At 31.5% G+C, this 22,887-nt stretch overlaps 3 protein-coding genes and 1 pseudogene across 3 annotated transcripts; 1 reads left to right on the forward strand and 3 right to left on the reverse strand.

The window, feature by feature from the left end:
- Positions 1 to 531: 531 nt before the first annotated feature.
- LOC114724156 (probable 2-oxoglutarate-dependent dioxygenase AOP1) lies at positions 532 to 2,276 on the reverse strand. Its single transcript, XM_028910463.1, has 3 exons — positions 1,903 to 2,276; positions 1,209 to 1,533; positions 532 to 780 (listed from the first exon to the last, which is right to left on the reverse strand). Exons 1-3 carry the CDS (start codon positions 2,274 to 2,276, stop codon positions 532 to 534), a joined length of 948 nt encoding a protein of 315 aa, XP_028766296.1.
- Positions 2,277 to 9,440: 7,164 nt separating this feature from the next.
- LOC114724169 (probable 2-oxoglutarate-dependent dioxygenase AOP1.2) lies at positions 9,441 to 11,475 on the reverse strand (annotated as a pseudogene).
- A 4,758-nt stretch (positions 11,476 to 16,233) lies between these two features.
- Positions 16,234 to 18,045, reverse strand: LOC114724155 (probable 2-oxoglutarate-dependent dioxygenase AOP1). Its single transcript, XM_028910462.1, has 3 exons — positions 17,672 to 18,045; positions 17,236 to 17,560; positions 16,234 to 16,482 (listed from the first exon to the last, which is right to left on the reverse strand). Exons 1-3 carry the CDS (start codon positions 18,043 to 18,045, stop codon positions 16,234 to 16,236), a joined length of 948 nt encoding a protein of 315 aa, XP_028766295.1.
- A 1,666-nt stretch (positions 18,046 to 19,711) lies between these two features.
- On the forward strand, positions 19,712 to 21,305 carry LOC114724158 (probable inactive 2-oxoglutarate-dependent dioxygenase AOP2). The gene is made up of 3 exons (XM_028910466.1): positions 19,712 to 20,085; positions 20,351 to 20,675; positions 20,919 to 21,305. The coding sequence occupies exons 1-3, from the start codon at positions 19,712 to 19,714 to the stop codon at positions 21,156 to 21,158; spliced, it is 939 nt and encodes a 312-aa protein (XP_028766299.1). The 3' UTR covers positions 21,159 to 21,305.
- Positions 21,306 to 22,887: the final 1,582 nt, after the last annotated feature.

Genomic DNA, 22,887 nt, shown 5'->3' on the forward strand with positions numbered 1-22,887 from the left:
AATATACTACCTCTACTTCTTAATATAAGATCTCATTTGATTTTTATTTTGATCTTAAATATAATATTCTAATCTATTTTGTCTATTATATTTATACATTTTTTTTCCAAAATAGTTCTTGTAATAATAGTAGTTCTAATCAATAAACTTGATTAGTAAGGGTATTTTAGCAATATCTATTTATTACAAATAACTAACTTAACTTATTTTCTTAATCTACTCAAATTAGGTAACTAGCTCTTATATTTAGAACCAGAGGTAGTACCATATTATTAGAGCTTATGCGGTTAACTCAAATTCACAGTACCACCACTTCAACATATATAACTGTTGATCATCATATTTTAGTCTTATAAGTCATAAAAACAGATAGTTTTGGTTTTTACGTCCCAATCTAATGCAAATTATTTTGACCAACAGAAAAATGTGCTTATGATACAACGTAACAACACAACGTTAACAAAAGAGATGTGCAATATTTATTGGCTGGAAGACAATAGACAACTATAATATTATTGAAGTTTAGTTTCCTCAAACACCACAGTAAGCCTTTAAAGCAAATTTCTGTCTCTGGGCCTCTTCAGTGTAGTAGTACTTGAGAAACTCAACGTGATCAAAGGGCTTAAACATAAGAGGGTGCTCTTCATCCACCAGCTCCTCTGGTGCTTTCACCATATACCCTCCTTTTGGAATCGAAAACAACCCTGCTGAGTATCTTGCTTCATTTCCTGTCATCATCACCCTGTGAAATGCCGAATATAACCTCCCATTTGTCCATGCCTGCAACATACTCAAGCTTTGTATTACTAAAACAAACAGATAATTCTTACCAGTTAGTTTTTCTTGTGGTAAACATGAAAATACTCCCTCCCCGGGCCATCCGGTCCTTTCTATAAGATTCAAATAATTGAATTGTGTGCGGTTTAAGAAATTTGTTAACATTAGTTAAAAGTAATAAATATGTAAGAAATAGGCTTCTTTTTTTTCAGGTCTGTCCTTATTTAGAAGCAGGTAAGTGAGAGAGAAATAATGTGAAAAAAGATGAAAGTGAATACATGAAAACTCCAAACTATATGTTATAAAAAGGACGGCAAGAATTCAAAAATTTGGATGTTATAAGAAAAGATCGGAGGGAGTAAAAGGTAGACCGTACCCTTTCCAATTAGTTGACTATGTTTTTCAGGGTAAGCTTTGTACAATGGACTTACTCGGAAAGAATCGCCAATCATAACGACAAAACTGTGAGGCGAGGAGGGTTGGTAAGTGATCCATTTTCCATCTTTGGTTTCAACTTCTAAACCCACAACTTCATTCTGATACAGTATGGTCACTATGTTCTTATCTGTGTGCGAGGCTATACCCAGCTTGGTGTCTTCAGTTTGAGGAGCACTATATTTCATAACCCTCAGAAGGTAATTGGTTGAGTTCATGTGCTCATCCAAGTACTTCTCAACTCCCAAACTTTCCAGAACCATCTTCCTCACTATCTGATCCAGCTCTGATAGCTCATCTGAGAAGGCTTGTATAGTTTTGCTGCAAAAAATAACAACAAATATAGAGGCAATATAGATGAAACTTGACTAAGGTCCTCAGGAGTTGTCTTAATAAATGTATAATTTCCCATCTGCCAAACATGTCCTATATAAGATGACAAAAACTGAACATATGAATGATAAATTAAACCACATAGATGACACTTTCCAAGGGTTCATTATCGAAGCATATTCATCAAAAAGTACTAGATTATGCTGGAAGAAATGAGAACATGTTATCTAATTTCATCATTGAAAGAACTGATAAAGGAGAAATATAATAAACTAGAAGGGTTTCCTTCGGAATAAAAATGATAGAGTTTCATTGAAAAAGAATAACAAGACAGTTAAAATCTAAATTGGATGATACCTGAAACTTGGGTATCCTTCAGGCCATAAGTTATTTTCCAAACTCTTTACTTTCTCAAGGACATTTGCATCGTCAATGCCCATGCTCTCATAGAGTGGCACATGAGGGTACTGCCCAACATAGCCATGAAAAGGCTTCTTAGACACATTTCGTAGCTTGGCTTGAAGAGGGAGATCAAAGAGCTCTTTGAGCACATCAATTAAGGATTTCCTAATTTCTAGAGGGACCTTATCAAACAAAGCCTCAAAGCAACCACACTCTTCAAGTGCTTTGTGGACTTGGGATTTCACTTCGTCCCACTTAGGATTTTTGCTTTCCAAGTTAAGGCTGTTAAAATCAACGACTGGAAGCTTAAGAATGGTTTCTGAGCCCATTTCTTTTCCTTGGCCTCTCTAGTTTGGTGATGCTTGTACGTGTTCTGATGAGTGATGCGCCTCAATCATGGCGTTTAAATAAAGAAGGTTATGTAAGGATTAAGACAGGACACATAGTAGTATTCTGAGAATCTAATGTTCATTATTCTTATTGTACGGCGTATACTACGATGTTTGCTTAAAGCTATATACGGCATACTTAAAACTATAATGATGGTGGATCAAAATGATTCTTCGGATCGGATTTATAGTCAGAGAAGACGAAGTTGGCAAGGAAAAATGACACTGAGGTCCCATGCAATACAAAATACTACAAAAAAATCCCAAAAAATTTGGTAATGATTCTGAAGTCCCAAAGGGACTTGAGTGCAACTTGGCAAACTGTGAAAAGATGCCTTTGCCCCTGGTGAAATGCACTTATAGTAACTGAAAGTTGCCCTGTCTTTTAGTCTGAAAATTGGCACTCAATACGCAGGAAGCATGAGGAAAAAAAATCCAAACTTCATTCTGTTTCTTCCCCTATTCCCATATGAAAATCTCATCCACTCCACTCATGTCAATCATTGGCAAAAATCGCTTCTGTTTTTTGTTTGGTGTTTGTTTGGTCATTTAAGTTAGAGTTTTATTATAGGTAGGTAGGTTGATTATGTGTGTTCTGTTTCTGGGTATATTGTGGGTGGGTTGTAGGTGGGCTTACTTTGTCTGGGCATGGTTCAAGGAGAATTAATGAGAAAGATAAAGGTTGGTATGGCTAGAAATCCTTGCTGCGAATTGCGAAATAGGAAAATATGTTGTTAATATGGGCCGCAACAGTTGTCAATATAGCTCATTGACTTGTCAATAGTGACAGTGTTGTACATATTTACATCAACTGATTTTTTAAATTTTTTACACAAAGGCCATCACCTTCTGTACCTTTGACTTATTGGTAGAGGTCACAAAAAGAGGAAGAAGAGACAATGAAGAAGGGTGAGCAGTCACATGAGGCAAAAGAAAAAAAAATGGCAAAAAAAAGCCACTTTGAACTTAGACAAATGATGGCAAAAGAATTTTTTCATAAAAAGAAGTGACATGAATTTTTTTTTGTAAATGTCACAATGTACTCAAATAATTAGTTTGATACTGAATATATGCAATTGTATGTTTTTTTTAGTGGGTTATGAAATAGGTGTAATTACATGCATATGAAGTTGTAAATAAAAGTTAGCTATGTATTACATTCTGATGCATAATTAGTTGTCATTATCCACACCCTTCATTGTCAATATATTCTTCGTCACTTGTCACTCGCTGCACTATCAGTTGTCAATTAATGTGCTGATATAAATTTGAAAAAAAATATGATTTTACATTACATAATGCTATACAACGTCATACAATATCACTAATTCCTCAAAACTAATTCATTTTTTTTATAATGTGATATAGAATTGTTATTAAAAGTTGATCATCATTGATATAAAGTCATAAAATCACTTGTTATGAATAATGTATTTACTTGTTAATGGTTTCAGTGTGACTTGTCAATAGTTGCACTATCACTTGTTAATTTATTTGATGATATAAGTTTGGAAAAAATGTAAATTGAAGTTATATAATGTCTATACTGATACATGAGTTTTTTTGGCTAACCTAAGTTACTTTCTTTGTTACGGTTTATAATAAGGACTACTTGAGCCTTACATCTTGAATAATTTTTTATAATGATTCTTGTGGTGTTCATGTCTCCTCGGGGTTATATTGTTTATTTCTCAAAAAACAAAAAGCAAACCAATTCTCAAAATCATATATATCAGCATGAAAATTGCCAAGTTACAGTACCACTATTAATAAGTCAAGATGGGGACATTAACAATTGATACAAGGAACATTAATTCAAATTTACAATTCTATTATATTTCACTTAAAATAGAATTATTATATCATCTTATATCATATTATAATCAAAATGTATTACTGAAATTTATGTTAATTAAATGATATTTTTTCAAAACTTAAGCAGATTTACAATGACTTCATTGACAAGTCACAACACCACCATTAACAAGTGAATGCGTTGTTTATGACAAGTGATTTCATAATTTCATATCAATGATAATTGACTTTTAATAACGATTCTATATCACGTTATAAAAATGGATTAGTTTTAAGGAATTAGTGATACTGTATGATGTTGTATAGCATTATGTAACATAAAATCATTTTTTTCAAATTTATATTAGCACATTAATTGACAGCTGATAGTGCAGTGAGTGACAAGTGACAAAGAATATATTGACAATAAAGGGTACGAATAATGACAACTAATTATGCATCAGAATGTAATACACATGTAACTTTTACTTACAACTTCATATGCATGTAATTACACTAATTTCATAATCCACTGAAAAAAACATACAATTGTATGTATTCAGTGTCAAACTAACTATTTGTGTGTATTGTGACACTTACAAAAAAATTCATGTCACTTCTATTTACAAAAAATATCTTTTGCCATCATTTGTCTAGGTTCAAAGTGACCTTTCTCTTTGCCTTTTTTTTTTCTTTTGCCTCATGTGACTGCTCACCCTTTTTCGTTGCCTCTTCTTCATCTTTTTCTAACCTCTACCAATGAGTCAAGAGTACAGAAGGTGATGGCCTTTGTATAAAAAATTTAAAAAAAATCAGTTAATGTAAATCTGCACAACACTATCACTATTGACAAGTCAAGGAGCTATATTGACAACTGTCGCGGCCCATGTTGACAACATATTTTCCTATTTTACAATAAGGGTTTCTAGCCACACCAACCTTCATCTTTCTCATCAATTCCCCTTGAACCATGCCCAGACAGAGCAAGCTCACCTTCAACCCACCCACAATATACCCAAAACAGAACACACATAATCACCCTACCCACCTATAATAAAACTCCAACTTAAATGACCAAACAAACACCAAACCAAAAGCACAAGCGATTTTTGCCAATGATTGACATGAGTGGAGTGGATGAGATTTTCAGATGGGAATGGGGGAAGAAACAGAATGAAATTTGGGTTTTTTCCTCTTGCTTCCTGCATACTGAGTGCCGATTTTCAGACTAAAAAACATGGCAAATTTCAATTACTGTAAGTGCATTTCACTAGGGGCAGAGACGTTTTTTCACAGTTTACCAAATTGTACTCAAGTCCCTTTGGGACTTTAGAATCATTACCAAATTTTTTAGGACTTTTTTGTAGTATTTTGTGTTGCATAGGACCTTAGTGTCATTTTCCCGGTTGGTAAAGGGTCCATTATCGTACAGATCTGCGTAGCCTTGTTATTTGATTCGAAGCTTCATAAACTAATAAAAAAAATTAGAGTTTAAATATTAAAGTAAACACTTATTTTCTCCTCCATAGTGAAGAAGAAAAGTTTAAATATTGATAAAGAAGACCGAAAATTTATGTTGAGAAAGATATAAATTTTTCAGAGAAGAAATGAGAGGACAATGATAAAATTAATTACTACCTTCGGTCTTATTTATAAGACCTCGTTTATAATTTATAAACGAGGTCTTATAAATAGGACCAGAAGTAGTAGTAATTAACTTCAAATGCTTTCAATTTTGTACGGATTAATAATTCTTTTATAAGTGTATTCTAACTAATATGCTGGGTTAATATTAATAAACTATGATTGTTTTGTATCAGGGATAAAAATGTTCACAACTTCTTAATTGCTCAATATTTTTTTTAAGAAATCTTTTTTGGACAACAGATCCACTTATCGTGATTCCTGACCAAAGTGTTCATGTCATCGTGTGTGTGTGTGTGTACACACGCACAATGTCCTTTTTCGTGTTGTAAGGAACAAAATGAAAATTGCACAGTCAGAATATCCATGTGCGTGGTCCAACACACACACACACACACATTTCCATCAAGGTCTCATTTTTAAATAATAATCATCTGTCCGGATATTTATTTTGATTATCGTAACATGGATAAGATCATAAGCTGAGTTTCAGTAGGGTCAGGGTTTGTAAATAAACAAATATATATATTAAGATTGATTGATGGAGGACCATTTAGATAAACGAAAACAACATTAAAATAAAGAACTCCACTCAACATAATTCTAGAAATATGTGTGTGTTTATATATATATATATATATATATATCTAAATCTTATGGGTGTCTATGGCATCATCTATAAGCTGCATCGTGGACCACTGAAAATTAATAAGTTATAGTGCAATGATTCACTGGGTATTGTGGTACTAATATAAAATTCGTCTTGAAAAAAAAAAAAAAGATAACATAATTTTAATGAAGGGTAAGTTTGGTATGAGGAGAAGGGGGAATTCTTGTTCATTTTTTGATCGAATGTATAATCATTCAATGGTAATCTAACAATAAAATAGACTAATTGAATGAATTAAATTCGGCGATTTATACATAAACGGATGAAATTTGCAAAGTCAGTTTATTGTGTGTTTTTTTATGGATTTTTTCAAATTTTATAGATGTATTTAAACTAGTCTCCCGTTTTCAAAGTGTCAAGCTATGAAATTTACAATTTATGTAGTACTTTTTTCCTGAAATTAAAGATGTTCTTCAAGCTTGTTTTTGGATGATTAAATTTTTTAAATGAAAAGATATAAAGAAACTTTTTCCTACATATGGAGGCAAGGGTTTTTCCTTTTAACTTTTTTTTGTAAAGATATGTTTTTAATTAACAAATTTATTACTTTTACTATTAATCCAAGCGCCATACTGGTGGCTCTACATGGTTATTTGAGGAAATTTTTTAGACAGAAAATTATAAAATAAAAATGGTAATCACATGGGGATATTTAATTTAAATTTAGAATATTTCAATTAAAAGTCGTGACTACCAGGCTTTTAAAAAAAAAATCAGTTTTTGTTGCATCTACTATGCATATATTCATTTACAAGTTGACGTTGGACCACAGATTATTAATAATTCTGTAGTACAATAATTTTTTTCTTAAACAATTCCTTAAAAAAGGTATTTGATATCAAAGTTGTTGCCTTGAAATGGTCCCTCTCTATATAGTACCATTGTATTTCGCGTAACACTGATATAGTTATACAGACAAAACCAACCGAATCATGATATATTGATGGAAATAGTATTTTAAAAATCAACGGACGAAGGCTAAAATAATATTATTTTCTCTTATTTTAAATCAATTATGACATTAAAATAGTAGTTTTCCAAAATATTAAGAAGTAGATATAACATGGTATTTTTGTCCTTCCTGACACTGTTCAAATTAATGACATACAAAGACGCAGGTATACTTCAGATACTATATATATGAAAAGATGTTGAACTTCCAAAGTTAAAAAAAATAAGAAACTGATGATCATTTAGATTGATTGTGCCAATATTTTTTTTTATCATATTAGTTTGATGAAGCTAATGGTGTTATGTTCAATTAATCTCTTAATTTATAACCATAAGAATCTTGTTGATATATTCAATATGAAGCAGTCCTTCAGTAATATTGTTTCTTGGCCTCTTGTTTCTCCGTAATTAACTTCCAAAAATGGTTGATTTGCTTGATCAGAGTTGCGTCCATTTAATTGGGTGCATGACTATTTGACCTGCACCTCTTCTAGCATATGTCCTGATTAGTGATTGTTTGATTATTGATGGCTCTGGCATATATAAGTTAAGATGGACTGTTGATGGTTCCTATATTGTTCATGTTTCTTTAGGATTGTTGATTTTGTGTTACTGCTCTAATGTCAAATGTAAGAATTAGAAGCGAAGCCTGCTTTTTTATTATAAATATAAGATTTTAATTCATTTTATTTCCTAAATTTATAGTATATATTTTTAAATTTTTTCTATTGATTACACGTATTAAAGGGATTTTCTATCAATAAAGTAGTTTCCACTGCAAATATACTTTTGAGATATCAACACATTCTTTTTTAATATTTAATTAATTTTTTTAATATTTATAAATTTCTTATCTTACTCCTACATTTAGAACTAGAAGAAGTATTAATAATTTTTAGGCCTAAGAGTCAGTTGCTGTTTATCTTTCCTTTGGTGTCTGTAGTTTATGAAGATTTGGGGTATTATATTTCTATGTGATGAATATAATGAATATTATTTATGATGGCAGTAAAAAAGATTGAATCCAGATCATTCAAGATGGACGCATGACATGTAAACTTACCCAATAACCTAATGAATTTAATCAGTTAATAACAATTGGTTCAATTAAATCATTACTTAATAATTAAATAAATTGACTTTTGAATATTTAACTCATAATTGTCATGAGTTCTCTATTAGTTATCTTCAAAAGAATGGGAAAAACCATACAAAAGAAAAATATGATTTCTTGCTCAAACTTTCGTTTTTTAAAGTAAAAATGTGTGTTTGTGTATGCATCTCTCTATCACACACACATGACTATATAAACTCTTTGGCATATTCCTCATTTGCATCAGGATCCTCTCATGCCGCAACAAGATTTTATTAAAAGAGAAAGACAAGTAGAACATGGATGTAAGACCCCATTGGTCCTAATTATTAAACAAATTCATTTGGATTATAAGTAAAAAATATGATAGTAATATTAACAATACATTTTTTTTTGTATATATATTAATAGAGAAAATATATAGTAATCACTAGATTAGAGCTTATAATACACTCAAATTCACACAGTGCCAACGCTTTTAATTTTCAACTAACACATAGCTCTTGTTCGTCATGCTTTATTCTCACTAAAAAAAAAAAAAAAGCACAATCAGAGGTTATCAAGTCCAAATCAAAGAGACGTATACAAGTGATTGTCCTTTTTAATCCCCCCCCAAAAAAAAAACACAATAAACAACGATTTATGACAATATATATAGATACTCAACATTATTATTGCAATATACTACCTCCAGTTGTTAATATAAGAGCTTATTTGACTTTTATTTTGGTCCTAAATATAAAACCTTAATCCATTTTGTTTTTTATATTTATTCATTTTATTCCAAGGTAGTCCTTATAATAGTGGTAGTTCTAACTAATACATTTAATTGGTAAAAATATTTTAGAAAACACAACACTTATTTATTACTAATAACTAACTTAACTAATTTTTTTAATCTACTCAAATTAGTCAACTAGCTCTTATATTAAGGACCGAAGATAATATATACTCAAACACCACAATAAGCCTTCAAAGCAAATTTCTGTCTCTGGGCCTCTTCAGTGTAGTAGTACTTGAGAAACTCAACGTGATCAAAGGGCCTAAACAGAAGAGGGTGCTCTTCATCCACCAGCTCCTCTGGTGCTTTAATTATATACACTCCTTTCGGTATCGAAAACAGTCCTACTGCGTATCTCGCTTCATTTCCTTTCATCATCACCCTGTGAAATGCTGAATGCAACCTCCCATTTGTCCATGCCTGCAACATATTTCTCATCCTTTAACATGAGCTAGTTCAAGAGTTCATTTTCGTATTATATTCTACTTCTTCATCTGGTCTTAAATATATGAGTTAGTTTGAGAGTTTGTTGTAGTTCTAAACTTAAGATTTCAGTCTCTTTCATCTCTTATATTTAATACTCCTCCGGTCCTTAATATAGGACCTAATTATTAAGTTGATTTGGGTTATAAATATAAGACTTATTTCTCATATTTATCAATTTTTTCTAAATTACTCCCATGGATACTCCTTCAACCATAATCAAGTAGAAGAGGGAGGAAGGATATTAAGGAAGATGATTATGATGTTTTAGAAAAAACATGTCATATTTCTTATAATTAACTAACTTACCCAATTTCCTTAATTTAATCAAATTAGTTAAATAGGTCTTATATTAAGAACCAGAGGAGTATTATTTTCTCCAAATCACCCTGTAGTTAGATTCTTGTATGATGTGTAAGCTTATATTAATCATAGTCCAACGTAAATGATTCGAAACAAGAGCATTCTAGAAAAATAAATACGCATTTTTTATATGTAACTAACTAGCTTAGTTTTCCTAATATGTTTAAATTAATTAACTAGCTCTTAAGTTTAGGAATACGAGTAGATAGTTTTTGTCACGAAAACGTTACTTATAGAAGGGACTTACGTGTAGAGCGTCGCCAATGACTACGACGAAACTATGAGTCGAGGAGGGCTGGTAAGTGATCCATTTTCCATCTTTGGTTTCAACTTCTAAACCGGAAACCCATTTAATTGGCACAGTGTGGTCACCGTATTCACATCTGTGTGCGAGGATATACCCAGCTTGGTTTCTTCAGTTTGAGGGGCACTGTATTTTATAACCCTCAGAAGGTAATTGGTTGAGTTCATGTGCTCATCCAAATACTTCTCAACTCCCAAGCTTTCCAAAACCATCTTCCTCACAATCTGATCCACCTCTGATAGCTTCTCTGCGTAGGCATGTATAGTTTTGCTGCCAAAATATGAGCAATATATGGAGAAGTTAAACCACAAAAGATATTTGATTGATCAAAGAAACTGATTAACAAGACAGCGACAAAGAACTGAATACGCAAAAAGGTGGCCTGCAAAAGTTTAGAAACAACAGAAATCAAATGACAATAAGCTCAATATATGACAGATATAAACTACATATATCTATATATATTACCTCTGCTTCTTAATATAAGAACTCGATTGACTTTTATTTTGGTATTAAATATAAGATCCTAATCCACTTTTATCTCATTTATTATTTTTTCCCAAGATAATCCTTATAATAATAGTAGTTGTAACCAATAAACTTGATTAACAAGGATATTTTAGGGAAGACAACATCTATTTATTACCAATAACTAACCTAACTAATTTTCTTAATCTACTTAAATTAGTTAATTAACTCTTATATTAAGGACCAGAGGAAGTATGACATTTTGCAAGGGTTTATTATCAAACAGTTGAATCTAAATATTGGATGATACCTGAAACTTGGTTTCCGATCAGGCCACAAGGCACGTTCAAAGCTCTCTGCTTTCTCAAGGTCATTTGCACCATCAATGCCCATGCTTTCATAGAGTGGAACTTGAGGATATTGCCCAACATAGCCATGATAAGGCTTCTGAGACACGTTTCGTTGTTTGGTTTGAAGAGGGAGATCAAAGAGCTCTTTGAGCATAACAAATAAGGATTTCTTAAGGTCTATAGGAACCTTATCAAACAAAACCTCAAAGGAACCACACTCTACTGCTTTGTGCACATTTCAGGGTGCTTTGTCTGTGTTGTGAGGAGTAATGAGTCTTAATTGATCTTGACACTTAAAACAATGAAGGCTTTTTGTATAAGGAATAAGAGAAGACACATATAGTAGTTCTGAGAATCAGATGTTTAATATTGTGTTGTGTACAACTGTATACTAAGATGCTTGGCTTAAAGCGCATAATTGCGGCCGGAGCCAGAGATCCTATATCAGGGGTGAAATTTATTTTTTCAGAGAATAATAAATTTTAAAATTGAAAATTAACGATTTAAAAATTTACTGGTATATTTTACAATCATGCATCTTTATGTGATTTTATATATGTTGGGAAAAACCTAGGTCAAGTTACTAATATCTATTATGTCGAGTTCTCCAATCACACATACTATGTTTTTATTTTTTGTTTCATGTACTAATAAATGCTAATATTGCAAAAATAAAATACATGGTCATATGTGATAACTTGTCATAATGAATATAACAAACTTAATGTAAATATTGCTCTTTTATGTTTTGAAATGGTGGTCGTAATGTTATGCTCTAATTATATCTAAAAGTCTGGGTCCGAACTTATATTTAGAGATAAAATGAAAATAAAATGAGAATTTATAAATAAGAATGGAGTAAATGGCATAATCTATAGAAATTGCCGATCAAAAGATTCTTCGGGCTTCAAGCCAGTGCCGGCTAAATTGGTAAAGCCTTCACGACCAGAAATGGACAAACCTTGGCCGTCGATTTTTGGCTTTTTTGCGGCTTATTCGGCTATTGATATTTAGCAAGTGTTGACAAAAATATTGCATAAAAAAATAACTGTTGAGAGCTAATGACCATAAATAAATAAATTTTTACCCTTTTATTTCTTGAACAATTATTGACCATAAAAAATGCTCATGCCTGATTAATAATTAACCTTTGCCGGCCAATTAAAGTGACTATCATATAGCCTAATTATTTTTGACATTGATGGATTAATATTTTTAATAACCATGATTGTAAAAAATGAATAATAATTTTTCATTCCAACATGTTAAATATTATCATCTTTTTAGGTAAATATATATCTTTTTCTTTTGAGTTAATTAACCTGCAAGTCTTTATAGCTTCAACTAATTTTGAATTAGGTCCCTATAGTTTTTTTTCTTTTTATCAAATACTTATACTTTCACCTATTTTTAATTAGGTTTTTGCATTTATTTTTTTTATCAAGTCCTTATAATTTCACTAAACTTTTAATCAGGTCCATGTAGTTTTAATTTTTATTTATTAATTAAATATAAACTTAATTAAATATATTAATATTGAAATATAAAATATTGATAACAAAATTAAATTAGCAATTATATAATAAAAATAAGTAATATAATTAATTAATTCAGGAAATTTTTTTAGAACAATTAATATTTTCTTGCTGGCAAAAAATAAAATTATTATAATAATTCATTATTTTTAGAATATTATTGTTTATAAACTAATATTAAATAATATATACTATTTTATGTTAATAGAATAGTATTATTATAATTTATAAAAAGAAAAATAAATACAAGGACCTAATTAAAAACAGGTAAAAGTACAAGGATCTGATAAAAAGAAAAAAAAAACTATAAGGATTTAATTTAAAATTGGTTAAAACTATAAGGACTTATTATGCCTTTTCTTTTATATAAATTGGAATCCTTAACTTCTACTAACATCCCACGTTTACGATTCGAACTTTGGGTGCTCCAAAACCGTGGTTTCAGAAGTACTTTTCCGCAAAACGAGATAACATCCTCCACATATATACTTCGTAATCCGTAAAAGCACTTCTGAAACCATGGTTTGGTTTCTATCCAAACACTCTCTTAACAAATTAAAACAAATGCAGTGGCAGATGCCATCACCTTCAAGACCTGCTTCGCTTTCCATTCCTGCGCAATCCATAATATTGCTTGCCTTTTTGAGCCATAGAGTTTGTTTTTTAAAAACAAAAACAAAAATACTTCCTCCAGTGCTTATTATAAGCACCTAATAACATCTTTACATAAATTAATGAAGTTAGTTAGAATTAGTTATTTCTTGTAAAATACTACCTCCAGTCTTTAATATAAAAGTTTGTTTGACTTCTACTTTGATCCTAAATTATAAGAACCCGATCCACTTTGTCTCTCATATTTATCGTCTTTTTTTTCAAGATAGTCCTTGTAATAATAATAATTTCAGCCACTACACTTGACTAACAAAGATATTTAATGAAAGAAAATGCCTAGTTATTACTAATAACTAACTTAACAAGCTTCTTTAATCTACTCAAATTTGTTAATTAGTTCTTTTATTAAAGACTAGAGGTAGTATCAAAATCATCATCAATAAAAGTCATTAGTTAGAGAGATTTGGTTGCATTGGTCGGAAAGTTTTCTAATTAGCTAGAGATATTGGATGGAAAAAAATTAACGCTTTACATAAAACATTTTATTATCATGAAACATGTTGGAGGTTATTATTATAAGAATCGGAAGGGGTAATAAAAATGTAAATTCTTTTGACAATAAATAAGAATGTCAAAAGAAGTACTACTTAGCTCCAATTCTTAATATAAGACCCAGTTGACTAACTTGAGAGATTAAGAAAGCTAAATAAATTACTTTAAAGTATTTATCTTTATAATTTTTTTCAAATTAATTTTCTTGACTTTGAAACTGATATATAATCTAATGATATATACACATAAGTATTTTAGAGATATCATATAACATAAAATATGATTAAGTAATTTATTTAACTTAATCTCTCTAAATTAGTTAAGTGGATCTGAAGGACTACAAATGAATGCATAATCAAAACTTTGAAAATAATGGTCGATCAAAAGATTCTTCGGACTTGAACCACAATAATGTAGTAACTTGTTAGGAGTGCTTCTAAATGGACAAGACAAAAACTAACATATAAATTGAGCCGGATTTATTGCTTACTTCTCATTTATTCATTTACAAGTTGATGTTTTTTTTTAATTCAAATACAAGTTAATGTTGATAGCTACAAATTTATGATGGAGCAGTACAATAATGTGTTCCTTAAAAATATACCACAGATCGATGTTATTGCATTAATTAATGGTACCCTATATAAATTATATTCTCTTGAAAGTGATATATTTAAATAAACGAAAACAACTGAATCAAGACATGCATGGATGATAATAAGGAAAAAATTACCCATTGGTCCTAAATAAAATTACAGAGATGTCTCAAATAGATTAATATATTCCATCAATTTAATTAATTCCATTACGTTAAGTATTGTTATTTTTTGGTAAATATCTTTTTGTAAATTAAATATGTGCAACTGAAATTAAAGCATGGTGAATATTTCAAGGAAACTGTGTGTTACTGTTATGTACAAGTAATGTATTAATTACAAAAAAAAATTATTCAAACAGCATTCGTCTTAAAATTTCTTAGTTGATTTTCATTTCAAATTCAAACATCAATTATATATGCAACTTCCGTTCAGAATGTTATATTATAGACAGTGTAATACTTTTATTAAAAATTGAATGTTTTTCCACATAAAACAAATCTGAAGAAAACCATAACTGAAAATTCGACCGAATCTAGCATTATTACTTTAACCTTTGGTGCATCCGGGAGTTTAGCATGGAATTATCTGGAATGAGTGTTATTAATGTGTTAAAGAATCTAAATACATATATTCCTAAAGTTCATATGCTCAAGCATCAAAAATTAAAGGGAAAATTTCACTGTAGGACCGCAGAAGATAATTAATTTCAAAGAGCTCCCAAAACTTTCTAAAACTTCACTGCATGACCAAGGGGCAAACTGATATTAATTCCACAAAGAAAATGACGTTATTGCCCCTCATAATACTTATTGCAGGGTGACATGTAAATGAACTAATTTCAGTTGTAAATAAAGGTATGTATGTTGCAAATTGACTAGTCCCACTTGCAAATGGGTTCTCTCACACTTATTCACTCACAGGCACCTTTTTCAGGTGAATGAGGTGATATGTAAATGGACTAATTCTAATTGTAAATAAATGTATGTATGTTGCAAATTGACTAATTTCACTTGCAAATGGGCGCTCCCACACTTGTTTACTCACTGAGACCTTTTTCAGGTGAACGAAGTGACAAGTAAATGGACTAATTCCAGTTGTAAATAAATATATGTATGTTGCAAATTGTCTAGTCTCACTTGCAAATGGGCTGTCCCACACTTGTTCACTCAGACACATTCTTCAGGTGAAGAAGGTAATATGTAAATGGACTAATTTTAATTGTAAATATATTCATGCATGTTGTAAATTATCTAATCTCACTTGCAAATGGGTTCTCCCATACTTGTTTACATGCAGGGCAATAGGGTCATTTTCTTTGTGGAATTAATATCAGTTTGCCCCCTTGGTCCTGCAGTGAAATTTCAAAAAGTTTTGGGGGCTCTTTGAAATTAATTGTCTTCTGCGGTCCTACAGTGAAATTTGCCCAAAATTAATAGTATTGTTTATCCTCTCAAATTAAATTAAATTAATATAATTAATAAAAATATTAAAAGCAGAAGATCTTTTACTTTGACATATACATAGAGAGAGGTGTACTACATTATTAGCTGAATTGAAGACACAGGATCATACATAAATAGCTTTTACACCGAATCACAACTCATCGCACTCTCTTTTGACATTATCTTTTTTTTTATTACAATATCAGTCTAGCTACACTCAAAGCATAAATATATTGCAATTTAATTATTAATAAAATTAAACACCACAATAAGCCTTGAGAGGAATTCTGTGTTTCTGGGCTTCTTGCGAGTGATAAAAGTTGAGATACTCAAGGAAATCAAAGGGCTTATACAGAAGAGGATGTTCCTCATCCACAAGCTCCTCTGGTGCTTTTATTATATAACCTTCTTTGGGCCTCGCAAACAGTGCTGCTGAGTATCTATCTTCACTACCTCTCATCATTACTTTGTGAAATGCATTATACAGCTTCCCATTTGTCCAAGCCTGCATTAATTAATTTATTCCTCATGCTTCACTTATATCTAAATCAATCAGAACCAACATTTATGTCTATAGTTTATGTCACGTAATAACCATCATAAAATCAACACCATATTTGTTAAGAGAAAAACAATATTAAGCCACAAACACACAGTCCAGATGTTAGAGGTCAAATGAAACCATATATAGTACTTCTACTTCGGTCTTCAAGCTAATCTGGATTGATCCTAAATGTATATGACCTTAATCCATTTTATCTCTTATATTGATCATTTTGCCCAACCTAATTTACCTAGTTGATAAAGTGATATATTCCCTCCGATTCTATATATAAGTTTCAAATAACCAAATCATGTTTGACGAACTAGTAGTTAAAATTAGTTAAAAATAATAAATAGGTCAGAAATGTTTTTTTTTTTTCAAATTTGCCCTTATTTACTAAGAGAGTGAATAAGAGGTAATAAATGAAAGAATGATGAAAGAGAATACTAAATAAAGTCAACTAAGGGCAAAATAGAGGGGAGAAAAAAGTCATAAATACTCAGACAAACTTAAAAATAAAACTTATATTTTAGACCAGACTCATCTCCAAAAGTGAAGCTTATATATAAGATCAGAGAGAGTATACAATCTAATGTTACCAAGAAGTATTTTAGGTGATAATGTCATATTTGTTAGAATTAAGTAATTTGTTTTTCCTTTTTAATTAATGTACCCAAAGGAGCGGAGAAATATAAATAAATAGCACCAACTTACCTGGAGACAGTCGCCGACAAAAAAGACAAAACTATGAGGTGTAGGCTGGTATGTGATCCATTTTCCATCTTTGGTTTCAATCTCTAAACCCTCCACTTCATTAATTTGATACAGTATGGTCGTTATGCCAGCATCTGTGTGTTTGATTACACCCAACGTTGAGTCTTCAGTTTGAGGAGCCGAGTATTTCATAATCCTCAGCATATGAGTGCTTGAGTTCATGAACTCATCCAAGTACTTCTCTACTCCTAAACTTTCCAGAACCATCTTCCTCACCATCTGCTCCAACTCCGATACCTGCTCTGAGAAGTCTTTCATAACTTTGCTGCAAAAATATATAATAACAAACAAGTTGATCGATAAATATTTAAGAAGTATGCTTCAAAAAGTCATGTTTTTGTTTAGAAAGAATCAAAAATAAAAACTTAGGTGAGACCTGAAACTTGGGTATCCTTCAGGCCACAAGTTATTTTCCAAGCTCTCTATTTTCCCAAGGACAAGTGCTTCATCGACGCCAATGCTCTCGTAGAGTGGGCTTTTAGGACCTTTTCCAATATAACCATAAAAAGGGTTCTTATGTGTATTTCTCTGTTTGGTTTCGAGGGGTAGATCAAATGTCTCTTTAAGCAAAGCAAATAAGGATTTGCGAAGATCTAGAGGAACCTTATCAAACAATGCCTCAAAGCAACCGTGCTCCTCAAGTGCTTTGAGGACTTGGGATTTCACTTTCTCCCACTTAGGGTTTTTGCCTTCCAAGTCAAGGCTGTTAAAGTCAATGACTGGAAGCTTAAGAGTGGTTTCTGAACCCATTTTATTTCTTTGGCCTCTACAAGTGAAGGGATGTTCCAGTTTAAGCTTGGAGTGCGCCACTTAAATAGTATGCCTTACATAGTACGGTGCATACTAATATATGTGGCTTAGTTAAAATTATCTCAACTTTTGAATAGGTTTTTTTTTGTTGAAATTTTATTGGTCTACTTATTAACTCCAGTCGTATGTGACCAAAGTGTTTATGTCATCGTGAGGGTGTGTGTGTGTGTAACGTCCTTTTATGTTGAAAGGGACAAAATGAAAATTACGTTGAAATTTGAATTCATAGATGTGGTCCAAAGGGTCATTTTTTTTAATAATAAGTAGCTGTCCATGTACTATTCTGATGATAATAGCATAAGTATGAGTTTCCATCAAGACTTTTGTAATTAAGGTGTAATAACATTTGGGGACCATTGGAGAAAATTAAAAGCATGGAGAGACACAAAATATTGGAAAATAAAAAATTGCTGAATGAAATGCCCTTTCCTCTTTTTTTTTTTTTACACTATACACACATACACACAACCCTCTCCCATTACTGGCTGATGCTGCCATAAGCTACTATATATATACACGTACTAGAAGACTACTTGTAAATACTAGCCGCCTGTGAACACTAAATGATCATTTGTGAATAATCTTTAGTACAATGTTTTTTGGTTTCTTTATGAATTGCAAATCCTTAAACAATGATGGAGGGGCATTTCTGTCTAACCAATATTTCGAGTCCCTTTGTTTGGTTAACTTCCATTTTCCATGAATAAATATGTCATCTCCCTTGAACAAATATAAAACACATGTATATGGAGTGTGGATGAAATCTTTCAGCGCAAGACTGGATCAACTTAGCTGAGAATATGAAATGTTTTATTTCAAAAAAACAAAAAAAAGAATATGATATGTTAAGATTGATTGGTGGAGGACCATTTAGTTTTTTTTTATAAAAAAAACCTAAGCTATAGATAAACTAACTCTATTCAATTCGTATATATATTGTAACTCTAAATCTTCTTGTGGGGGTTATGATAGAAATCATTCACAAGTTGTCGATTGTGGACCACTAGAAAATTATAAGTTATCGTACAATTATTTACACGGTACTGTGGTACCACAAATATAAAATTCGATTTGAAAATGGCAAAAGATTAACACATTTTATATTTGCATAACGACATGGGAGAACCGTATTTGCTTTTACAAGTTGATAATAGGACCACCTCAAATTTATGATTCTGTAGTACTATCCATACAATTATATTCCCGTGACAGTGATATAGAGATATTGCAAACAAAATCGATTGGGCATTGACGTTGATGAAAATAATGTTTCAACAATCAACAAATGAAGCATAATATTAAAACTGTTAATTTCTCTTCTTTTCAATACTTAGCTATCAATCAAATTAAGACATTATTTAGGTTTTCAATGCATAAATTAGAGATATAACAAGATTTATAGCAAAAATAATGGACCCGAACCTTTGTTTTCTTGATTTATATGATTAGTGGTATAAATAATTCCTTTTTTTCTAATTAAAAGACCAACTCATGAAGCAACGAGTGAACAGAGATGTACTCCATTAGATTACTTGAAGGGAACAAGACATCTATAAATAGCATCTAAAATAACATGCATCCCTGAACTAGCAGTTCTTTTGGGAAAATGGGTTCCCAAACAGTTTCCCAGATTCCTATTATTGATTTCTCCGATAAAAACTTAAAACCTGGTACAGAAACCTGGTTTTCAGCTGGCCAAGTGTTGCGAAGGGTCCTAGAGAGTGATGGATGCTTCTATGCAATGAGCAACAAGGTTTCTATGGAGCTTTGCAACTCAGTCTTTGTTTTAATGGATGAGTTATTTGATCTTCCATTGGAAACAAAAAAGCAAAAAACCAGTGATAAGCCTTTTCATGGATACTATGAACGACATCCCAGAGTCCCTTTATATGAATCCATTGGAATTGACGAGCCCTCCAAAAAGGAAGCAGTTCAAAAGTTCACCAACATCATGTGGCCAGCAGGATATGATCACTTCTGGTATTACAATTTTAAACCTAATTTTTTTTGTGTTTTCCAGTTTACCTTCTTAGTCATATTATTGAAAAATTTTATTGATGTGAAGGATCTGATAAATTTTTATACGCAAAAAGTACCAGCATTTTGAAATTTTTGCACACATATAGTAGTATATCGGTACTCTAATTTGAGTTATTCTCACCAATAAAAATTTTAGTAGGAGAATTTTCCCTATTTTCTTTGTTGTATCATTAATAATTTTCTTGATTATATTGTTTGAGTGTAGTGAGACACTCAGTCTCTATGCAAAGTTGCTGGTAGAAATGGACCAAACTGCCAAGAGAATATTGTTTGATGCTTACGGGTTGGACAAAACACATTGTGATTCCTTTCTTGAATCAACCAACTACATGCTTCGCAGCTTTAAATACCAACTACCTAAGAAGACACACAGTAATTTAGGCCTGCCTGCTCACACCGACACTTCATATTTCACCATATTACATCAGAATAAAGTTGCAGGCTTGCAAATTAAACTCAAGAATGGTGAATGGATCGATGCTGATCCCTCACCTAACATGTTTCTATTCTTGGCTGCTGATGCATTAAAGGTGGGCAATATATTTGGGGAAAAAATCACTATTAGATTCCGAGGAAGAAATGTAATCACCGAAGAAATCTTAATAACAAGTGAACAGCTTGAATCGGTTGTTGTTTCCTGCATCAAAACTTGTCATTACATGTTTTGCTCGCTTGTTGTGAAACTTTTTGGTGATTACGTTCCTTCCCTGGGACCTCGTAATGAAGTTTCTTTAATTAATCAAACAATTCTTTTTTAAATCAATATATTTTAGGTCTGGAGTAATGACAGGATAAAGGCTTGTGAACACCAAGTTATCATACAGGAAGAGAAAGAAAGGTGCTCGATGGGATTATTTTCATTTGGCAGTAAGATGGTGGAGACACAAGAAGAGTTAGTTGATGAAGAGCATCCAATACGATACAAACCATTTGACCATTATGATTATATACGCTTCCACTTAACATCAAAAGCTGAGTGTCGCATCAAGGCATTCTGTGGCATTGACTATTGAATAAAAATGAAACTCGTTTTGAGTTTCCACTTCCCATATGCATAGTGATCTGTAGTTTTCTCTCCTTTTGTTTTATCTAAATTTACTGAAGTCTACTACTACTTTGCAAAGTTGAAGAAGATTCTCCAATTAGAGTGACTTCATAAATTTCTTTGGACATCATATTTGCATCTCATTGGTTGTTTTGACAAAAAATTGTGAATAAATCAAAGCTTTTTTTTTTTTTTAATGTTTTAGATTTGGAGTAGTGACAGAATAACATGTTGTCGACATAAAGTAGTCATCATGAAGGACGAGAGCGAGAGGCATTTGACAGGAAGGTATAGTTCAAACTTAAGAAGAGCTAGTTGATGAAGACCATCTATCCAACACGATATAGGACATTTGACCATTATGAATACTTAGACATGAAAAAGAAAACAAATTTGAAGAAAATAAATATCAGAATTATTATTATTAGTATAAGCACACTTAAATAAGGGTTGATTAGTATTAAACTATTTGCACTCTAAGTGCACGGGTCGTGACAAGTAATACAATTATGAGAAAAAATCGTTCTCATGGAGATTTGTGTAAAAATCAAGACCAAACAAAAGACTGGGTGAATTTACTTAAGTTGAGCCAAACAAATCTTTGATGGGTAAAGTGAATTTTGAAAACTAATTTTAAACTAGAAAGTAATGAAAATACTTTATTCTTAAATTTCAAGGGAATGATAAAGGGACCTAGGATTATTTATCCCCTTGCATTTCACAACCATTAATTTATCTCCTCTCATAGATATTCTTAATGAAAATATGTGATAGTCTAGGATTCAAAAAGTACTTGTAAAAGCTTTCTCAAGTCAAGAACAAGTCTTTAGTTTCATTAATTAGTCAATCTCTTATTTTAATTAATAAAACCTAAATCTAAGTTCCAATCCTAAAGTGACTGTGTAAGGTTAATAAGTATATCTCTATCTTATCAACAAAATCATCCATTCCACAAGCACACTTCACATTCTTACTCAGTTTTACCTAAGTTCTATATTCAAGCTAGCCCTCTCAAGCATTAATCAAGTGAACAAATCAACTAAATAGTGATGAAGCATTTAGAAGCATTAAGAAAAGAGTAAAATAAACACACGCACATATATATCATCAATTACAAAATAAGAGTAATCAAGAGTTAATCCATACAAAGATTTAAAATAATTCTAAAACAAAGTGCTTAGCTACTCATAGTCAGCCACAAGCCATAACTATAAGAGTAAATTACAGTCATAGTAGATTACAAGAGAGAAAATGGAATAATAGTAGAAAACCCAAGAAGAAGGAGCTCCAAATCTCTTCCATAACACAATCCCTTGCTCCAAGCTCTTCAATATTCCAAAACCCAAGCACACTAGCTCCCTAGAGGTCTAAAGTCCCATTATTTAGGCACTTTCCTTCCATTGAAGTAGCATATGGTGCTCTAGAATGTGTGTTGTCTTCAAAACACAGAGTATCAATTATTTTACATTGGCTGCTACCAATTTGTTTCTATCTCCTCAAATCTTGACTGTCGCCAATTCCTTTCTATCTCCTCTGTTGGCTAAAGCCAAAGGTTCCTATTGGTTAGGGCCAATAAGTCATTGTCTTGGATCCCTTCTTCACTTAATTTTCTCATTATGTCATGGCTCTCTAAGCTTCTTTCCAACTCCAAGGGGATTAATGTTTGTTTCAAATGGCTCCATTAGCAAGCTTCAACT

The sequence above is a fragment of the Neltuma alba genome, unplaced genomic scaffold, assembly GCF_004799145.2.
Source record: "Neltuma alba isolate B1F8T4 unplaced genomic scaffold, ASM479914v2 tig00012172_pilon, whole genome shotgun sequence".
In the NCBI taxonomy this organism is placed as follows: domain Eukaryota; kingdom Viridiplantae; phylum Streptophyta; class Magnoliopsida; order Fabales; family Fabaceae; genus Neltuma; species Neltuma alba.

Bases quoted from the DNA above. Each gene is read 5' to 3' on its own strand.
- LOC114724155 (XM_028910462.1), bottom strand. From the start codon at position 18,045: ATGGGTTCAGAAACCACTCTTAAGCTTCCAGTCATTGACTTTAACAGC. The intron at 17,561-17,671 runs GTCTCACCTAAG...ATATTTTTGCAG, and splicing joins GAAGGATACCCAAGTTTCAG to CAAAGTTATGAAAGACTTCT. The intron at 16,483-17,235 runs GTAAGTTGGTGC...TAATTAATGCAG, and splicing joins TTGTCGGCGACTGTCTCCAG to GCTTGGACAAATGGGAAGCT.
- LOC114724158 (XM_028910466.1), top strand. From the start codon at position 19,712: ATGGGTTCCCAAACAGTTTCCCAGATTCCTATTATTGATTTCTCCGAT. The intron at 20,086-20,350 runs GTATTACAATTT...GTTTGAGTGTAG, and splicing joins GCAGGATATGATCACTTCTG to TGAGACACTCAGTCTCTATG. The intron at 20,676-20,918 runs GTGGGCAATATA...AATATATTTTAG, and splicing joins TGGCTGCTGATGCATTAAAG to GTCTGGAGTAATGACAGGAT.
- LOC114724156 (XM_028910463.1), bottom strand. From the start codon at position 2,276: ATGGGCTCAGAAACCATTCTTAAGCTTCCAGTCGTTGATTTTAACAGC. The intron at 1,534-1,902 runs GTATCATCCAAT...TATTTTTTGCAG, and splicing joins GAAGGATACCCAAGTTTCAG to CAAAACTATACAAGCCTTCT. The intron at 781-1,208 runs GTAAGTCCATTG...AGTATGTTGCAG, and splicing joins TGATTGGCGATTCTTTCCGA to GCATGGACAAATGGGAGGTT.